The 19,962-nt window shown below is 35.5% G+C and overlaps 2 protein-coding genes across 2 annotated transcripts; both read left to right on the top strand.

Moving 5' to 3' along the window:
• Positions 1-11,366: 11,366 nt before the first annotated feature.
• On the top strand, positions 11,367-12,782 carry LOC110736108 (protein YLS3-like). Its single transcript, XM_021916260.1, has 3 exons — positions 11,367-11,806; positions 12,000-12,104; positions 12,437-12,782. The coding sequence occupies exons 1-3, from the start codon at positions 11,467-11,469 to the stop codon at positions 12,568-12,570; spliced, it is 579 nt and encodes a 192-aa protein (XP_021771952.1). The 5' UTR covers positions 11,367-11,466; the 3' UTR covers positions 12,571-12,782.
• A 3,560-nt stretch (positions 12,783-16,342) lies between these two features.
• Positions 16,343-19,939, top strand: LOC110736109. Its single transcript, XM_021916261.1, has 2 exons — positions 16,343-16,989; positions 19,568-19,939. The coding sequence occupies exons 1-2, from the start codon at positions 16,489-16,491 to the stop codon at positions 19,613-19,615; spliced, it is 549 nt and encodes a 182-aa protein (XP_021771953.1). The 5' UTR covers positions 16,343-16,488; the 3' UTR covers positions 19,616-19,939.
• The last annotated feature ends 23 nt before the right edge of the window (positions 19,940-19,962 follow it).

Here is a 19,962-nt window from a genome sequence, read left to right as displayed (position 1 = left end):
TGTACTTTTTGACAATATTCCCTTTTTTTGATGAGTTGTCATTAATTTTTTTAAATTTTTTTTTGTACTTTTGGACATTATTTTCCGACACTTCCTCTCTCCATCTCTTCAATAATTACCAACTACCTTTTCTTTCTCTCTCTAACCCCACATGCATATTTGTACTTCGCAATCATGGCTTTTAAGTTTCTTAATTCCCGTATAAAATGAGAAGTAGGCATGTAAATAAGGGACGGAGGGAGTATAATTTGATAAAGCCCATAAAGGTTTAAAATACTTGTATTTACTAACTACACATCTAAATCCCCCAAAAACCTCAACCTCTCCCAAAAAAAAAAGGAAATTTGTCAGAAAAAAACGTTTATAAAAACTTTTTTGTTGGAAAAATCTTGTAAAAAAATTTTGGCAACTAGAAACCAGATTGTAAATTTTTTTTGTTGAGGATAATCTGATATCTCTAATCACTCAATTAACCACTAATTTCCCATTAATTTTTCTAATTACTCATAACTATCACTTCTAATTAATAATTAAGTTAATTTATAATTTTTTTTTAAAAAAAAAAAGAAAAGAAAACCACCCTCACCACCAGCCAGCCACCCTCTCCTTCTCTCCTTCCTGTGGCAGCAGCCTCCTCCCCCATCCCCATCCCCAGCCTAGAACCCCCCACCCCAGTCGACCAACCTCCACCGTCAAACCGACCCCCTCCCTTTCTCCTTTACCCTCGCCGCGACCACCTTCCTAAACCCTAACCCAAAAATTCCACCCAATAGAGTGGATGTGAGGCTACGGCTGCGATCAAAGTTGGTGTGGTGAGACTTTTTGGCGAAGGAAGTAGGTTGTGATAATGTGTGATGTGTTGTTGCGGAGGGTTGGTTGAAGCAGGGGAGCTCAGCAGGTAGCAGCCAAGGTCGCGAACGCGGCGGTGGATTGGAGGTTGGTCGCCGAGAGTGAGGATTATAGGCGGCGACTCAGATAGGGAGGGGGAAGGGGTGTGGCTGGTTGGTGGTAGGATGGTGGTGGTTTTTGTTTGCTTTTTTTTAATTTATATATTAATTTAATATTAAATTGTTAAATGAGAGTTAAAAGTGTAATTAGAAGAAATAACTAGAGGTTAATAAAGTAAATTAGGAGTTCTTGGTTTTCCTCAACAAAAAAATTTTACAATCAGGTTTCAGTTGCCAAAAAAAATTTAAAAGTTTTTTTTCAACAAAAAAGTTGTTATATATGATTTTTTCTGACAAAATTTCAAAAAAAAAACGTTACACATCTTTTTGTTTCAGTTTTCCAAAAAAACGATACGCAGTAATGGGGAAATGATTTTGGCACACCAAAATTGATTTTGGCACACTTCAATGTGGAAGCACAGTTTTCTATGCTCTTTTCACATAGGAGTGTGCCAAAATCAATTTTCGAAATAATGTGTTTGTATTTGTACAATTTTGGTTTTTGGGGCCCATTTCTGTATTGATAGTTTCATATTCAGTATAAGAAAGTTGTTGAAGGAATACCCTATGCATATAAAGAGTGTTGTAGCCTCCCGTTCAAAAAAAAAAAAAAAGTGTTGTAGCCGTTTCGTCCCTTAAAAACTGTCCAAGCAAAATTCTACGACTAAAGAAAAGCGTGAGAGTGGTGTTTGGGAAATCAATAGGAATCAGAATTGAAGATGGTAAACAATTTTGATAAAGAATTGGGTTCTTTTGAATCTCGAAAAGAGTCATCTTCATCTTAAGAAATGTCAGTGTCATCATCATCTTCGGAATCAGAATTGGAATCGATATCGGATTTAAGGATGGATGATAATTTAGAAGGTGACGAAAAGGCGGACATAGTATCATTGTTGTCGAGCAGCAGCCGTGATTTCCTTGTTGACAAAAACGGTGATCAAGTAAAGATAAGTAGTCTTCCCCTCTCCGGTAAATACAGATTCTGCTTTTGAATTTTCACGAGATTCTCTTATTTTAGATCCCAATACGATTTTCTTGCTGTAGTTCTCTCATACGTCATGGAGTTGAATCTTTTCCCTTACTCAACACTGGATATTCACCCTTGATAATTATCTTATCAATATGTCTCATGCAAGACCTTTGCCTCTTGAGGATCTCTTAAGCCTTATACTCTCTGATTGCCTCTCTAACATTGCTGCCATCGGCACCATTTCTGTTTCCAAACTCACTGATAAGCTTGTGGGGCTATACCTCTACCTCGACGGCCAGTTGTTAGACACCGTGAATCGGGTGTATCAAGAGAGTCGGTCCGAGAACCGCGAATTGGAGATTGTGTTGGTCTACATCTCTTTGTCGGATGATCCGCAACATTACATGGACTCTGTTGATGCTGTGTTGAAGGGTAGAGGGATATCATCTTGGTGGAAATCGTCGTTGAATGACTCTACATTCCGGAAGTTGTGGTTTCTTTGCGAGGGATGAGTTGATCATTGTTGGACCTCAAAGGAGCTGATGCTATTACATTGGAAACTGTCCATGATATGTATCCCTACTCTGCTGAAGCCCTTGCCCAACAGGAGACTACCAGGCTTAATAAATTGAGTTTGAAGACATTGTTGTTTCCGAGTAAAACGACTACCTTGTTACCCAACAAGGTCATCATGTGCATCTCAGAGACCTTCAAGGGAAAAAAGTCCTGCTTTTCATTGCCAATTTTGATCCCAAGGAGTCTGAATTCAAAGATATAATCAAGGGGGTGAACGAATGGTGTGTTCAAGATAAACAACACTACATGGATTCCTCCTCCAATACAGTTCTGGTATTCGCACCTGTCTCGGGTGACTTGAAGTTTACTAAAGAGGAATCGGATCCTAGAATGTCGTGGCTTTGGGATTCCACAATGTCATGGTTGACACTGACTTATTTGGCTATGGTGGTTTCCTTAAATTATCGGTGTTTTGATATATAGTTGACACTGACTTATTTGGCTTTCTAATCAACTACTCTTATCTTTCCTTAAATTATATTGTTTTACATATAATCTTAATATTTGTAACACTTCTTATTCTGATCAAAGTATCAAATTCTTATGCAGCAAATGCAATAGTAATTCATTTATGCACATTAACTCTTGCCTCTTGGTCTAACGGTCTTGGCTGAGTTTGAGCCTGAAAGTTAATTTCCTTTCGGTTGTTTTGTTTGTTTGTTCGTTCGTTTTACATTTATTCCACAGTGCACAAGGAATTGTTTGTAGGAGTATCATTCTTGTTTCACTTTTTTGCATTATAATTACACGGAGTAATTATCATTTGGAGCTTCCATATTACAGATTTACGGCTATATTGCATGAGATAGGACTATAGTAGTACAGAGGCAGGTTATCAATCAAATTTGTTTCCATCCGTGTTGCATCCTTGTCATGTCCAGCCCATTTTAATGCCCAACATTTTTGGGAATAAAGTTTGTGAAATGATTCATCAGTTATACACTTATACGCTTCTAGTTTTGAGTCTTGCCCTACAAATCCTTCATCTCTGAGTTTAGGCCCATTGGTTATGTAATTCCATTTACAAACTCAATCAACATGAAATTGAGGACAATATCATAGTGATTAAAGAAATTACCCATATTTTATGTTCAAAAATATATCTTAGGGCTTGAAGAATTGAACATATGTACGCATCTTATTACAATAAACAAAAGGCTTAGCAAAATAGCATCGAATAATAATTTAAAAAAGTCCTGATACTCTTGAATTCAATTAGTCATGGGCATACCATCAATTACAATGGCCCTAGCGTGCTCTCATTGTACTCTGTAAGTCCGTAGCTGTTTGGACATACAAAGGCATTCCTGAGCTGCCATTCCAGTTTCCTCTCAATCGAAGATTCAACAAGGCATGCAAGTACATATTAGAATTAATTTTGCTCTGGTGCTGCATGCTGACCTGCTGTGCATGCAACCCATTTTAGTTAGTTTCCTTACTAGCAATCATGAATAAAGCGCGCACCTTAGAAGATTTATTTATGAAGAGTATAGTTTTTTTATGCAAAGCGCAGTAACTTTGCTAAATCATGCCATGCCTTCTGGAGTTCGAGTACACGTTGATCTCTAGCTTGTAAAATAGATAGATGTATATGTGTCTACTGTCTAACCGTATGATTTTCTCTCTTAATTCGTTTAAATTTGCAACGTGTTTACAAAACTTGTTTATTTGACAAACTAAATTTGCCCTTTTGATTTTACAACATTTGTTTATTTCACAAATTAAACTCTGGACGTTGATAATATCATTGATATGCTCGTAACTCTGTCATTACTCGGGGTGTCTCGTCTTAATGATTTTTCCTAGAGGGAGATGCGTCTACGACTCTCTTTTCTACTCCGTACACATTAGCTGCGCTAGCTAGGGTCTTTTGTCAATAGATTTTGGGTGTTTAGCTAGTGTACGAATCGCGCTGCTGTACGTAGCATAATAATGGGTGATTTTATATATCATGAAATGTAAAATTGTTAAAAAAAATAAACTCTAATGTTTCCATATTTGCATCCTGCTATGTGCATATACGTCCTTGAGCAAAGATTCTTTTATGTTTCTAGTTGTAGATCGAATAAATTTGTGTTCCTGAAGAACGAACATGCATCTTAGTGGAACGAAAGGAGTATGTACTTCTTAGATTATAGCCAAGGGTACACATATAGTTAGAATTGAATGAGGATTGGGTGCAAATAGTGATACTCCAGCTACGATATATGATGATAATAATAATGCATGGTTGTCTGAGATGATCATTCATGATTGGTACATAATAGCAACTACTTAATTTAATGAAACGTTCCCAACTGTACTTCCATCCTAGCATTCAATTCAAACAACCCCAACCCTCCTTTTTATGGAATACAAACTCATTTTACATAGCAGAGTTTTATTGTGAAAGAAGATACTTATGAATAAGTACTATATATATGTAGGATATGCAGCCTGTATATGGAAGTTTCTGTACGCACTTCAGGAAAATGCATGCACCAGATTTACTTGCAGGACGTGGACAAATAGACAATCAAAATTATTCAATGTCTTCCATTTCTATCATATATATATAGTCGTCACGCTAGCTGTCCTTATTACGTACTCCTCATAGTTAAGGTTATGACATACTACGTAATTTTATGCATGACAAAGCCGTTTTATAATATCTGAGTCATTTTTAGTAAAATAGTACTCGTATTTGGTAATTTAACTACGACCATTAAATTCATCACAGGGGAAGGATTATGTAGTAATAATACTAGCTGTTTTATTGACATTAATGAACATGACAATTCTAATTTTGTTAATTTGTTTCAAGCATGTGTGTTGTAGTAGTAATTTATTCACAGCCCTGGTGAATGTACTTTAAATACTTTTGCAATCAGGAAGTTAAAAAAGCTAAACAAATAGGACTCTACTTTAATTCTGTATTAAAGATAGCTACCTTACAATCGCATCATGAGGGAAAACGATTCCCCTGAAATAGAATTGTGTGTGTGTGTGACTGTGTGTGTATACAAATTATAAATAATTTAATCAAATGAATATAATTACACGCAGCACTGGTAGGGGTGGGCAGGTGGCAGCGCCAGCTTAGGTGGGGCCTGCATCGTGGACACCTAGGTGTTGGTGTTGGTATAAATGAAGGTTTAGTTTGGGTGGCACTAGAGGAGGTCGGCAGGTGGCAACTGGTCAGGTTGCGACGTTGGGCAATGGTTAGGTGGTATAGTGAGGGTGCCAGGGTGGTGATCGGGTGGTGGTTAATAGTGAAGTGGTCATTAATAGTCGAGGGGGAAGAGTAATGGACAAAAGGTTGAAAATTCATGACCGTGTCAACTAATAATCGGTGAAATCCAATATGTATTACTACTTTCTCCGTTCTTTTAATATTTTAGAATTGAAATTTTTTGTGAAGAAAATAATTAGGGTGTAAAAATAAACACTAAGAAACGGAGAGAAAACTATTTTAATATATAGTACATTTTTTTGGCTTTCGGATGCGTGAATACTTATTTGGATATTTATGGTTGAAATTAATTAACCCATATTTGTCTAACGCGGACATAAGACTGTTTGGACAAATATCTTATCACGGGTTGTTTGGACAAACATCTTTCCTTTGGTATTGACTTAATTTTTACCAAGAGCTATAGAGTATCTTTATTTTGGTTTCCACGTTGATTGATCCCCTCTTCTACGACACAAAGAAGTCGTGCATTTTGGCATTTTGCATAAATAAAAGACCAAAGTAATTCTATATACTCCCTCCGCCCACAATTATCTGCAACATTTGTCATAAATAGGTGCTCTCTATTATGTGCAACAAATTTTTTTCTTTCCTCTTTTAGTAAATTTTAAAGAGTAAAGAGACCACCTTACCCTTACTTTTATTTTTTAACTGTGTTTAATATATTTTAATTACACTCAATTAAATCCTAATTATCTAACTCACTCTAATGATTCCCACCAAAATTTAACCCCCTCCATCCCTCTCTCATCAACGTAACATTCACTCATCTCCCAATTAACACATTCAATGAACTGCATTAAATTTCCCTCGAAGATGCAGCCCAAATTCAATTTCTTCTGGAGAATTCTCCAGAAGTTCATCAAAAACCCTCTTCTCTCTCCTGTTCGCACCTTGTTCTCCTTCCCATTTCTCTGTGAAACCCTAACTCCAATTTCTTCATCTCTCCCAGAAAAAATGAGTACCAACCCAGATCCAAATGAGTCCCTTGAACACCAGACCATTGAGAAGAAGAGTGAGCCTTCGTTTACTCACTATAGGGCGCAGCGAGGAACTGGAATAATGAAACCAGTTCGTCGGTGCTCTTCTACATTTCCGAGATTTACCCATGGAAAAATTGGAGCGGCACTCGTTGAGTACACTTCGAGTGATGAAGAAGAGGAGCAGGGTTCGACCTTATATCTAGCGAAGAAGGAGGTTGTGTGAGTGAACACTTCGAGTGATGAAGAAGAGGAGCAGGGTTCGACCGCAGATCTAGCAAAGAAGGAGGTCCCTGAGGCACCCGTAGTGGTGGTGCCGGTTACTGACTCCCCAGAGGTGGTGAGTGTGGTCTTCCCTAAGTCCCTAAAGGCTCCGGCTAGTGGTGGCTCCGCCAGTGGGAGGAAAAGGGCCAGATCTGTTTTTACAGTGACTGACCCTGCTTACATGGCCTATCTAAGGGACAAATACCCTCATGACTTCCCTTCCACTAATTGATCTTGCAACGTAACTATTACTAAACCCTAATTTTGATTTTAGTTGTTTCGATTTAGCTTTGCCTTGTTTATTGTGTGATTTTTTGGTGTTTATCATTGTTGAAAAGCATGTGAAGTGTGTGCATGTGAGTTCCTACAACTGTTTCTTGCTTGATTATGCTGCTTGATTGTGGTGTTTGGAGGTTTATGCTGGTGGATGTGTTACATTGGCTTTAAGTAGCCTGTTGGATTATGTTGGATGGATGTTTGAGTTCCCTACTAGATTTTGCTTATGGATGCTTGTGTATATGTTGCTGGATTATGCTAGATGGTAGTTTGAGTTCCCTGCTGGATTTTGGTTATGTATGCTTGTGTATATGATGCTGGATTATGTTGGATGGTTGTTTGTGTACACTGCTGGATTTTGTTTATGTCTGCTTGTGTATATGATGCTGGATTATGTTGGATGGTCTGTGTTGGATTGGGTGTGTGCTTGTAGTGTTGGAATGGCCAAGGGAATACATGATTAATGAATGATGGGTTATGTTGGATGGTTGTTTATGTACAGTCCCATTTGAATGTTGCCTAGTAGTTCTTGCAAGTCAGTGCATGTGCCTTTGTGTATAAGTCCCCCATAAACGGTTATGTGAGTGTACAAATTCTAAATGATGAAGGGACTCACTTTGAGTTGGATGTGTAGGTTAGTTTTGCTCCAACAAGTGCCTTTTTAAACTTGTTGTTGAGGTAACAACCTACAACATCTCACTGAAACAAAAGTAACCTCTCTGACGGAATTCATTTTGAAGCTGCATCCTCATATTCATTCATTACAATTCAAAAAGTTACATGTTAACAGTCCCTTAATCTAATCATTTATTACATGACTGCCTAAAAATAAGGAAATTTATCTACCAAAATACACATAACCAAAGCATTATAAGCATGAACAAAAACCAGTTGCTTACTTAAGACAAAAACCAGTGGTGAGTCCTTCTTTGGTTATATGTGGAAGTTATGTTGTCATTGAATGATAGTCATCTGTTGTACCTAGTTTGTATCAACCTCCATCTGCATGTAGTTTGCGTTGTCTTGATTTGTTGGAATAAAAAGAGTGTTGAGGTGGTCAACTGCTTGTTCAATGTGTCCCCTTTCAACTTCCAAAAACTCATGAAGAAGACCTAGGCTGTCCAACCTTTTCTTGCCCATATGAGGTGGATTGAAGTTATTGCCCCCTTCTTTCTCTAAAATCTTTTTCATTACTCCTTGCAAAGTGATCCATGTGTACTTGTTGAGTATTGGGAAAGGATTGGTATTGCAAGGACTCAATGACCTTGAATAGACCAAGGTCCAGAACATTCAGATCTAGAGATTGAGTTGGTTGAAACACCACTTGAATGTTGAAACCATTAGTTGCACATGATGCAATGAATTCATTTTCCCTTGGAATTTGATGTGGCTTTGCATTGTCCCATTGAATGAATATGTGTTTAGACAGACTAGGATGCTATTTCCTGTGTATTGCTAGAATGATGTTGTTCATCAGCATTTTCCTGATTTCTTCTTTGGTCATACTCTGCACAGCCTTTGTCTCCATGACCCCTGCATCTCTGTTCTTGCTTTTCTTCTTAGCCCTTTGCTGGTAAGTAAATGGAAAAATTCCATACTTCCCATCATGCAACATATTTCCATTGATATCATAAAGGGGCTTATCAATCATCCTCATGAACATAGCTTTAATCTTGTATCTCTTGGACTACTGACATCTGTAGGGGTTTTCTTCCTTTGGTAAGAGGTAGAACTTCCGTGTTTCAAGGCATAAAGAACCATTTTTCATCTATGTGTATAACCTGTTGCATATCCATGAAAGTTGGATCTCCAACTGCTGGAATAGGGTGATTATGGCCTAATGCCCACTTCAGTCTAGCCACTGGAATAGGGGAATAGGGTGATTATGTGAGTGCTGGATGGTTGGTGCTTGTATGTGTTCTTAATCTGCCCTTTTTCTTCAACTTATGGAGAAATCCATGTGACACTTTCAGAGCAGCTGCATAACTCCTCTATGTTGTCCTTTTGTATAAAGGCACTGACTGCAAGAACTCATCAAAAATCAATCTGGGTTTGGGACTAGTTTTCCCCGGTTTTTTGCTTCTAACATCAATCAATTTCCTTGTGATATACTTTTCTTAACAAACTACCACACCCTCAGTGATGTGCTTCTGTGAATGCCATAGTATCTTGCCATTTGTGACAAAAACCCTCTCGGTAATTCCCCACCATGCACGTTCAGAAGAAAATCATCAACCATTTGGCGTTTTTGCTGCACAGTTAATTGCTTCCTACTTGTTGCATGTGCCTCTGCCTGTTTTTCCTCTTCACTATTGTCCCCCTCAGCTTCATCATCCATGCTGTCATCACTTGTGTTGTACTGAAATGGTCCCTCATTTAGCAGTTGCTCTATATCAAAAAACTCCTGATCGAAGTATTCTTCCATGTGTTATGTGTCCCTTTTTTCCTGTTTTTGCAGATTTGAAGGATGGTGATGAAGTTTTTTGGCTGCTATTGTTTTTTGAAGTGGTGATGAAGCTGAACCCTAATGTTGCCCTTAGTTTAGGACTAATTTCAGTGTAGGCAGTAAATATTTTGACTAATTATTGATGTAATTAATGGGTTTTTTTTTAAGAAACTTGAATATGAATTTAATGCCCATGGTGGGTTAGGTTTGTAATGAAATTGAACAATGAATGCTTTATGCCTTTTATATGAGGCACCTTTTGTTTGAATCAATATTGTAATTTGAAAAATTGGTGAAATTTGAAATTCGGTTGAAAGTGGGAATTTTGGGTGAAATTTAAAATTTTCACACCAAAAAAAAAAAGGAGGGAAACAACACTCCTCTCCTACGGCCAACGAAAATGAGAAAAGGGGGGAATAGTGGGACTATTTCCCACTAACTTAAACCCACCCAAAAACAAAAATAAGTGGGACCATTTCTTTTCCTCCATGTTCCCACTTAATTAAACCTCCCCAAACTTAATTACACTCCACTAAAAGTTTTGCCTAGGAGTCCGCAAAAAGTCCCTTTAATGCAGATAATTGTGGGCGTAGGGAGTAATTTTCATCATCTATAAGAAAAATTTGGGTTTATGACTTGTGACTCGTATAAAAACCGTCATAGTACCATACGCATATCTATATGACAAAAACATATGGAGAGAAAAAAAAAATTTAATACATAATGACGATATATAAAGATAGTATTCCATTATCAAATTAGTTAATATAAATTTTGAAGTCAGAGGTTCAAATGTATACAATTTTACTCTTACCGTGTACAAACCATTGACATCCGCGCATGTGTGCGCATATATATGGTTTATTTGAAGTCCTTTTGCTTTACACACCATAGTAGAAATGTCAAATGTGAATATGAATTACTGCAATCCTCACAAGACCCATTACGGCATTACCTACCCCGTCCATCCCTTCTAACATAGATAATGCTATTGAATAATTGTGATGATGAATTGACAATATTTTCTTTTGACAATTGGGTGGTGACAATGATTCATTTTGACGTGGGTCGTCCTCATTATTGTTACATACACTTAATAATAGAAGCCATACTTGGTGTATAACTAATTTATCTGAAAAAAAAAGGGTTTGTGGAAGCCAAACTACTGTCTTCTTCATTATTTTAATTTCAATTTAGTGACATTTTTTGGAAAGCCGTAACACTAATATATTCTTAGCCTCAATACTTCCCAAGGTAACATCGCTTCTATATACTTTAATAATTTCTCAGCCACACTTCATTAATATATATATATATATAAAACAAGAATTGATGTTTTTGGCATTCGTACAAATTATTTGGACACTTTTATTTGAGAGATGTAAATTGAAAATGTAATCGAGATTATTATTTCTCCTCTTTGCGGAATTGTCAATTTATTTTATAGAAATTTGTTAGCACCGGTCTAAAATTTATTGACTATGAATTTCAAAGAATACTCAAACTTGTTTTTTTTAAGGGGAAGCAAAATTGAGTAGAAGACCGGGTATGGTGTGATTGCATTTATTATTGGTTAATTACTAGTCCTTTCTATCTCTACAGTTGCCACCTGTAAATGGTGACATGGACAACATTTTAATATGCCCACACTTATAAAGCACCATGCTCCATTATATTGAGCACTACTACCCTGCTCATCACTAAGGCTAAATAACGTCTCAATCTAAAAGTATTGTTTTTCTCTTCATTTTACCTCTGTTTTCACACACAAAAAAATGGCAAGAATACATAGAAAATTAGGTTTATTGTCAATTTTAGTGTTGTTGCTAGTAAGTGAGTGTAGTTGTGACATAAACAAGGATAAAGAAGAGTGTGCAAATCAACTAGTTGGGTTAGCAACATGTCTTCCTTATGTTGGTGGTCAGGCTAAGTCTCCTACACAAGATTGTTGTACTGGTCTCAAACAAGTGCTCAAGGATAGCAAGAAATGTTTGTGTATCCTTGTTAAGGACCGTGACGATCCTAGCCTCGGATTAAAGGTTAATTCTACCTTGGCTCTAAGTCTACCTAAGGAATGTCATGCCCCTGATAATGCCAGTGTTGATCAATGTCCAGGTACGCGTACATATCTATTTCTTGCTTCTTATCGTTCTAGCCTTTTGAATTGTCTTCTCTCCGTGCCTTTTTGTTTTTCGTTATTGAGATACAGAAAAAAGTCAGAGTAGGAAGAACAAAAGGGGCCGGAGAAATTAATAGAGTATCAGTATGTTTTTAATTAATATTTGCTTATATTTTTGTGGTTGAACAGCACTTCTGCACTTGGCACCCAATTCTCCAGAGGCTAAGGTGTTCAATGATTTTGCTAAAGCTGCTGCTGCTGCTCCTCCAACCAGTGGGACTCCAGCTTCTAGTGGTAAACTTTGATTCCTTTTTCTTTTTTTTTTAACTTTTCTTTTCTTTTATGCTACTTTTAAATTAGTACAGAAATCTAATTATAACCCACAATTAGCATCATGAATGAAAGAACAAATCTGCCTACCTAACACATGCTAATTTAAATGTTTTTTTTTTTTTTGAACGGATGTGTTATTTTATTTTATACTGTACTTCGTATTTAATTATTTGTTTATTTTGCTTCCTTGTCTCTAAATGAATATTTCTAGTTTAGCGGAATTGTCTTGCAAAAAGGTAAAAGTGAAACAAAGGAGGCAGGGAGTTTATTAAAGTTGTGATCTTGTGTTGCAGGTAAGTCCACTGGAGGTGGTGGAGCGAGCGCCAAGGAAACTAGTGATAGTGGAAAGGGCAAGGGATGTTTGGTTGCTCAAATGTTTTATGGAGCCTTGATTTGGTGCTTTGCTTCACACTGTCTTCTAACATGATTTTGAAGGATATTGTGTTCATCATACAAGTTTATTAAGATGTATCTTCACTTCTCCTTAAATTTTGCCAATTTTACAAGAATTTCTTCGCACTCTTGTGAGTTTCTATGAAGGTATATGTTAATGTCTTACTGTCGATTATTTTTAGTTGTAATTTCTATGAACCTATTGACATCTGACTATTGGTAATAAAAGTAAGTTATTGCAAAAAACAAGTCTTAATTTTATACAATTATTTTAAAGGACTCTTATTATTAGACCTTTTGCTATTGTACGTCCAATGGTGAAATGTTACGCGACTAGCCGGGGGCCGGGGGTTAGGCTAGTGGCGCCACACATTTGTTTCTACCTATCTTGTTGCTTTTCTCATAACTACATTGATTAATTGATTTTGATTAAAATTGCTCATTTAATCATTAGCTTTGCCTTTTATAATTCAGTAAAGTTAAATAAAGACGTAGACCTTGCTTTTGTAATAGACAATGTAGCACAAATAATTCTAGATGGTACGTTGTTTGTGTGTGATACTCAACATAGACATGTAATAAATTAATTTTAATATCGCTTTCGTTGTATCATGATTCATGGCCATAACTGTACCAAGGCTACTTGTTTCCATCCATAAGCAACAGGTCCGTTGGGTATTAGAGCACCCACAATGGGTGACTCAAGACCCTCTCCATAATACTCTCTCACCTCTTTTGAGCTAGCTCACCTTGTGAAAGGTGACTCATGGGGTGAGGCTCCTCCCTCTTCCAAGTCACTGACCGCCTCAGCACATGAGCCCAATGACAAACAAGAAGATGACAAGTGGCAAAGTTTTACATTTTCAATTAGTTTTTTTGTCCAAAATTAACATAAAATAATTTTTTTTAATTGTAGTGAGCTAGCTCACCATTGTGAGAAAAATAAATGAGTGACTTAATTTAGTGGAATATGATGTGAAAGAATTAAAATTGGAGAGAGATATTGTGAGCTACTCCAGCAATGTGGATGCTCTTAGTTGTTGGATGGTGATTTGGCCTTTGTTTCATAACTTTCAGAAATAGTGCTTGATTGGTTTAGGTGGAGCTGATTTCTGCGCACAGAGTTGAGAGTTAATATTGGGATGGAGCCTGCGGCTAGAGTAGTCCTTGGGTAATGGTGCTATTTTGGCAAAATAGGTACAATATTACTTAGACTAGAGAGAATATCTTATCTTATCTTATGGTCAGTTGGAACTATCAAAGTTGCATGAATGAAGATCCAACCTTGCTTTAAATTTTTCAATTGGGTTTATCGGCATGTTACTTTCATTGGCCCTATATGGCTGTGGCCCATAATTTTTCAATTCTTTAAGAGGTTGTTACTTGTTAGTCGTTGAGATATTAATTTTACCGAAATCATAGGCATCTACCATATATCTTACATTTGTTTATGGAGTAATAAGCCAGACTTGATTGTTGATGGGGTTTAGACGAGTGTAGCAACTAGCAAGTGGCCTTAGAGGAGATAGTCTTAGGCCAATAGAAAATTGCCATTTTATTGGGGTACATACACCTTCACACGAGGTAGGAGTGAGCATAATTGGATACTCATAAATCATTCAAAATTTTAGAAATTGAAACCTGTTTAGAGTTTAGACTTATATCTAAAATTGGTTCTTAAAATTAAGGAATCTAGTGTCATTTTTGGATTCCCAGCAATATACCTCCTATGAGGTTAAAGTGTTGGTGTAGTAACATCGCTATCTCCTCGTCGTATCCCTTAGATATAGGGATCAAATCTCATGGGACTCATTTGAAGGATTTCCCTTATATCTCCCCTCTTCTTACCGGAAAAAAAAAAAAAAAAAAAAAAAAAAAAAAAAAAAAAAAAAAAGCAATATACCTCCTATTGCTCTAATATTGAGCTACCAATTTACTACAAAGTACTTCATTTCACAAACTCCCTCTTTTTTTTACTTTGGTAAACTAATTCGTATATTTTTATTGTAAAGTAAGAAATATAAAATGGTGAATGAGTGTAGAAAAAGATGAATAAAGTACTACCTCCAATTTTCACCGATTATCAAATTATGAGTTTTATGACCAATAATAGGAGAGGAAAACTATCCTTCCAAACTCTCAAAACTTTTCATTGTGGGCCTTGCGGCCTTTGGTTTCCTTCGGCTTCATAGCCTTCATTTGTACTTAGTAGTTAGTACATGTTTTGTCTTGCATCCAATTGTATATATACCATAGTAATTTTCACCATTAAGGCATTAGGCCATTAACCATTATTACCTTATAAATATATAAGCTATAAGCCTATAAAAGTATTAAGTGCCAACATAGTTATGATGCTCTAATCTTGTAAGAGTTGCGTTGAACCATATACAATTTCATTCCTTTGAATTGGAGTCAATTTTAAAATGATATGGAAAATCAATTTCTTTCCTTCAAAATGAATGACAAGGAAAATCAAATATGATGTGTTAAAATTGTACTTGAAAGGTTGAATCGTTAAACCATATAAAATTTCATTCCTTTAAATTAGAGTCAATTACTGCACAAAGTTGATTAACATATCGTTTTAAGAAGCAATGACATGCTCATATAGTAAAATGAATACTAATTGAGTCTTCAAAATGGAATTACTCATATCAAAAAACATAAAATCGAAGTAAAGAATTCAACACTTAAGCCTTGGAGATATCAAAAACAAAATTTATTAAATCACATAGCACAAAATTGGAAACATCTCAAATCTTATACTCTCTCTCCATTCTTAAAATACTTGTAACATTTATCTATTTTATATCTTATGGAAAACTAGCAACATTTTCTACTTTGGAATATATCACCATCATTTTTGCTCTCTAATTATTAACCCCAATTGTACTACTTTTTGTTGTTATATCTTTTGAACTCGTTTGCACAATCTTTTATTGTTTAACTCCCAACAAACAATTACAAAACCTTAATCAATTCCATGCCACTTGGCCCGAGCTAAGGATTTGGTTGCAATTTTTAAAAGTCCAAAGCTACTAGCTAGATTAATCATTAGAGGTTAAAATGAAAATTAGCTTGGCCAACCAAATTAGCTTAAATTGCTTTATCGTCTAGCAAGCTAATTTGCTTGAAAAAAAAGATGGAGATCCAATGTTAGCCAACTACTTGTATTTATTAACATATGGAAGACAATTAAATAGCAAGTTAATAGCTAACCACTTAGACACAAATTTGCTCATGATTTGATGTTTCAATGCAAGCTTATTTGACCATTAACTTGCTATTGAATGCTCTAACCTTCTAAAAAATTAGATGCAAAAATTTGATTTTTTTCAAAAAAAGGTAAGAAAAATAATCATTAGATCAACAAAACGTAGGTGTTGCAAGTCTTGCGATTATCACAAATTCACCAAAAAGACGGGTGTACATTAATTTATTTTAAGACGGGTTATAGTTATATTGAAAGTATCTAAAGTTACACTTTATACTACAAAAGTTATTATTTTTTCAAATAATAAATTTTATTGTACGAAAAAAACTTATAATGTATCAGACTAATCATATAATATGCAATCATGAATCTTTAAGAAATTATACTTTAAAATAAAATTCAAAACAACAATAAATTAAAAGTTACTCTATAAGTAGTTAAATTCACTATAAAAATAATTAATGGTACCTTTAAACGGAACATTTTACAATAAAATTATTGTACATCCGCCTTACACGTGACTCTTTGTGCGAGTATTAAGGATTGAATATGCTCTATAGTACTGTATAATCTTATCTATGATCATCGTCCTAATCAGCTTTTGGACTTTTCCTTACTCAGTAATCCATTTTTTAATGTAACTCCATTTTTCTTCTCTACCCTTCTCCCTCCTACAAATTCCAACTCTTCTCTCTCCTCTAAAAAACCTTCATCTTCAATTCTTCAACATCATTAATGGCTTCCGCAAAACCCTACCTCACCATTTTCTCTCTCCTCTTCATCTTCACCATTTCTCTCTCCTCAACTCCATCCTTCTCTCAATCTCCAACTCCTCCTTCCGTCTTCGATATTCTCCCCATATTCGGCCTCCCAAGCGGCCTCTTACCCAACTGCGTCAACAACTACACTCTCTCTCCCGATGATGGCGCTTTCGTCGTTGACCTCGACACTTCTTGCTACATTCAGTTCGATTATCTGGTTTACTACGAGAAACGCATCACTGGAACCCTAAAAATTGGGTCGATTACTAATTTGAAAGGAATTCAAGTTAAACGATTCTTGTTTTGGTTTGATGTTGATGAAATTAAGGTCGATTTGCCTCCTTCCGATTCGATTTACTTTCAGGTTGGTTTGATTAACAAGAAGCTCAATGTTCATCAGTTTGAAACTATTCATTCTTGCCGTGATTCCGTTTCTGCTGCTCGCGGCGGTCACCTTCGTTCTTGGAGCTTCGAGGTATTAGATTTCTTGCCTTTTTTCTTTTGATTGTTATGTTTTGATGTTTCGATTGTAAATTAATCTAACTTTATGAGCAAGAATTATGATATTATTGATTTAGGAATAAGCTAATTATGTTATGAATTGTGATTTTCTATAGCTGAATTTGATAGATTATCTATTATATTGATCAAGAACCATGTTTGTAAACTTGGCAATTGATAAATCAATGATTCCCAATTATTCATCTTAGTCAACTCTATCTTTTGCTGATTTGTCAAATTTAGTTGTTTTAGTCAAACAATGGGAAAAACGAAAAAGACTAATCTAGTGGGAGAAAATAAGATGTGAAATTGTCGTTACTAATTTTTGTATTATTGGCGTCATTTGTTGACCTGAGTAATCAATTTTGTAAGGTTGTGTCTTTTTAATTTTATCACAGCAAGATTTGATTTAAGCTTAATAGCTGTAGTTAATTACACCATTGCCAATTGTAGAACTTGATTCATGTCAATCATCGGACTCCGCTTTGGCGCTTTGTGATTTGAGGAAATTGTTATGTGTTTATGCTGATCATTTTTGCTTGGTTGAAGAGTATGGAATGACATTATGTCCTCTAATGTTCAATCTTGCAATGCAAAACTATTCTGAGAGATGAACTTTTATACTGACAAAGTTCCTGCTTATGGTGTCTTGATCATATTTGTTAGAATTCAATAGCTATTATAAGAGGCATGTCTTGTACTAGTCTCTTGCTCACATTCGAGGCATATGTGTTGGTGTATAGGTTGTCATTTTGTGGTGTTTTCTGCTTAAAAGTTAAAACTGTTGTTACCAACTCATTACTCATACTTACCAGAGAGTAGTTTGCCAAGTATTCGCACTATTGGTGACTTGGTACTTATCTAATGTTGCTTCTTTCTTATTTTCACCGTAGCAATACTTTGATCCGTGCTTAGGGCCCAAAATACTCCAATAAAATTGCTAATTGAAGAACTTGTTTCTTGTAACTTTCTGATTTGTGTGTTATTGTGACTGCTCGTGATAGGATTAAGACCTCTAAATTTATGGAAACTTAGATAATATATAGGCCAAAGTTTTAAAAGGATAGCATTTGTGTGGTAATGTAGTTTGTTTGTTTGCATAATGTGGTTTGGCATTCCGTTCCCAAAAAGTTTAGAATATCCAATATAAATCTATTGTTGTAATTATAAATGCTAACAAAGACCCTACTCTTGACAATCCTTCAAAAGCATGTCTCTCTTACTAAACATTGCAAGGATGTGGGCTGGTAGTGAGGCTGCCTTTTATATGTTATTTTTCTGCTTGAAATTGCTAAGAACTTACTGCATGGTAGTCTGGTGGTTCTTGCATATTCTGCTTGCATGGGTATTGCTCCATCAAGGTAAATTAACATGGTCAGTTAGGGAAAATTAAGCGAAGTTGCCTTATTGAGCTCTAGTTTCCACTGGTATTTCAAAATTTAACTTGAAGATAGTACTGGGTATTGTAATGTTAGTTATATAGTCTTGCTTGATTAAGATAAAGTGCTAAGAGTTAGTTTGGCACCGTTTTTAGATTTTTTTTTTTATGTATTTTAAAAACTGAAAACTGATTATGGTTTTTGGGTTTCAATTTTTTCGAAACTGTTTTTGTTTGTTGGTCCATTAATAAAGGTATAATAAAAAATAAAAAAAACCATTAAAACTAAACCCAAATTCATCAACTGATTCCTCAATTTCAACAACAAAAAAAAGTTTCAAGCAGTTCAATTTACAACATGGTATAATTATTCCACATGCAATATATTTTACACTAATTGATGATGATCCGTTTATTTCAGAAAAAATATCCAAAATATAAAAACCCAAAAAAAATTGAATCAATAATAATGACGAAGAACCCTAAATATTGAAATTCAAGTGTATAAAAAAAAAAGATAAACAAATTTGATGAAAAAATCGAATACAAACCAAATTTACCAACCAAAAGATTAATAGATTGACACAGTAGAAAGAGCTAAAGATGGAAGAAGGTTGGTGACTTCAAAGGAATTAAAAGAAACAGAAAAAGGAGAAGCCTCCATGCCTATAATTCCTCACTCCTTGAATCTTGGGAATAATTAGGGTTTGATGAAAATGATGGAGATAGAGGAAGGAGATACGACTAAATTTTTACCGCATTTTAATTCTAATCTATAAAAAAAAAACATTATCGAAATGGATCTTGTTAGATTCGTCTCATTATGAACTTTTCAAATATGTAATTTTCATACTTTTTTGTAATACACAATTAACGATTCATTAATAAGTAAATGATAATTATAAGTTCTAATCTGGTCTAATCTGAACGTTTCTGGTGTGGCTGATCTGAATGTTTTTGGTTTGGTCTCTGAATGTTTTTGGTCTGGTCTGATCTGATCTGAATTTATTATGGAATAAGTAATAAGTACCTGAAATAAGTGTTGAAGAGAACATGTCTTTAGTTGATGCTTAGTGTTGTGTTGTATGATTGATAGAATATTCTGCAGCTTAATTTTTGTGTAGTGATTTTCTTATTAAAATCATTCTCTTATCTTGCCTTATTTTATCTGCAGCTTCCACCTCCTATTGATGGAGATATCCCGATGTTGCTGACCGAATAAAATGCATCACTTATCAGTGATGAATGAAGGCACAGAGTGCTTGTTTTCCCCATAGTCTAATAGCAGAAGCTGAGATGGCCTTTGCCGTAAGACGGAAGTTTGGTCTCCGGCTGCTTAAGATCAAGTATAATATGTACATGACCCATGGCTTACACTTGTGCTATTTGGTGTAGAATTCTTCTCTGATGAAAGTATCGGAGAAAATGTAGCCTAGTAATACCCACTACCTACTACCTAGAATATATGTGTAATATTGTAAAACAATCCTGTGATGGATATTTTCGGCATCCTGGAATCTACTATTTCGTACGTGTTATCTACTTAGATTGAGTTTCTGCCTCGCTTTT

The sequence above is a fragment of the Chenopodium quinoa genome, unplaced genomic scaffold (assembly GCF_001683475.1).
Source record: "Chenopodium quinoa cultivar QQ74 unplaced genomic scaffold, ASM168347v1, whole genome shotgun sequence".
NCBI lineage: Eukaryota > Viridiplantae > Streptophyta > Magnoliopsida > Caryophyllales > Amaranthaceae > Chenopodium > Chenopodium quinoa.
Note: the sequence above shows the minus strand (reverse complement) of the source record. Positions and strands in the feature narration are given on the sequence as shown.

What these genes read in the sequence shown, in the direction of transcription:
- LOC110736108 (XM_021916260.1), top strand. Translation starts at nt 11,467, where the DNA reads ATGGCAAGAATACATAGAAAATTAGGTTTATTGTCAATTTTAGTGTTG. An exon ending in CAGTGTTGATCAATGTCCAG is followed by an intron (nt 11,807 to 11,999) that starts GTACGCGTACAT and finishes GTGGTTGAACAG; the next exon opens with CACTTCTGCACTTGGCACCC. An exon ending in TGGGACTCCAGCTTCTAGTG is followed by an intron (nt 12,105 to 12,436) that starts GTAAACTTTGAT and finishes CTTGTGTTGCAG; the next exon opens with GTAAGTCCACTGGAGGTGGT.
- LOC110736109 (XM_021916261.1), top strand. Translation starts at nt 16,489, where the DNA reads ATGGCTTCCGCAAAACCCTACCTCACCATTTTCTCTCTCCTCTTCATC. An exon ending in TTCGTTCTTGGAGCTTCGAG is followed by an intron (nt 16,990 to 19,567) that starts GTATTAGATTTC and finishes TTTTATCTGCAG; the next exon opens with CTTCCACCTCCTATTGATGG.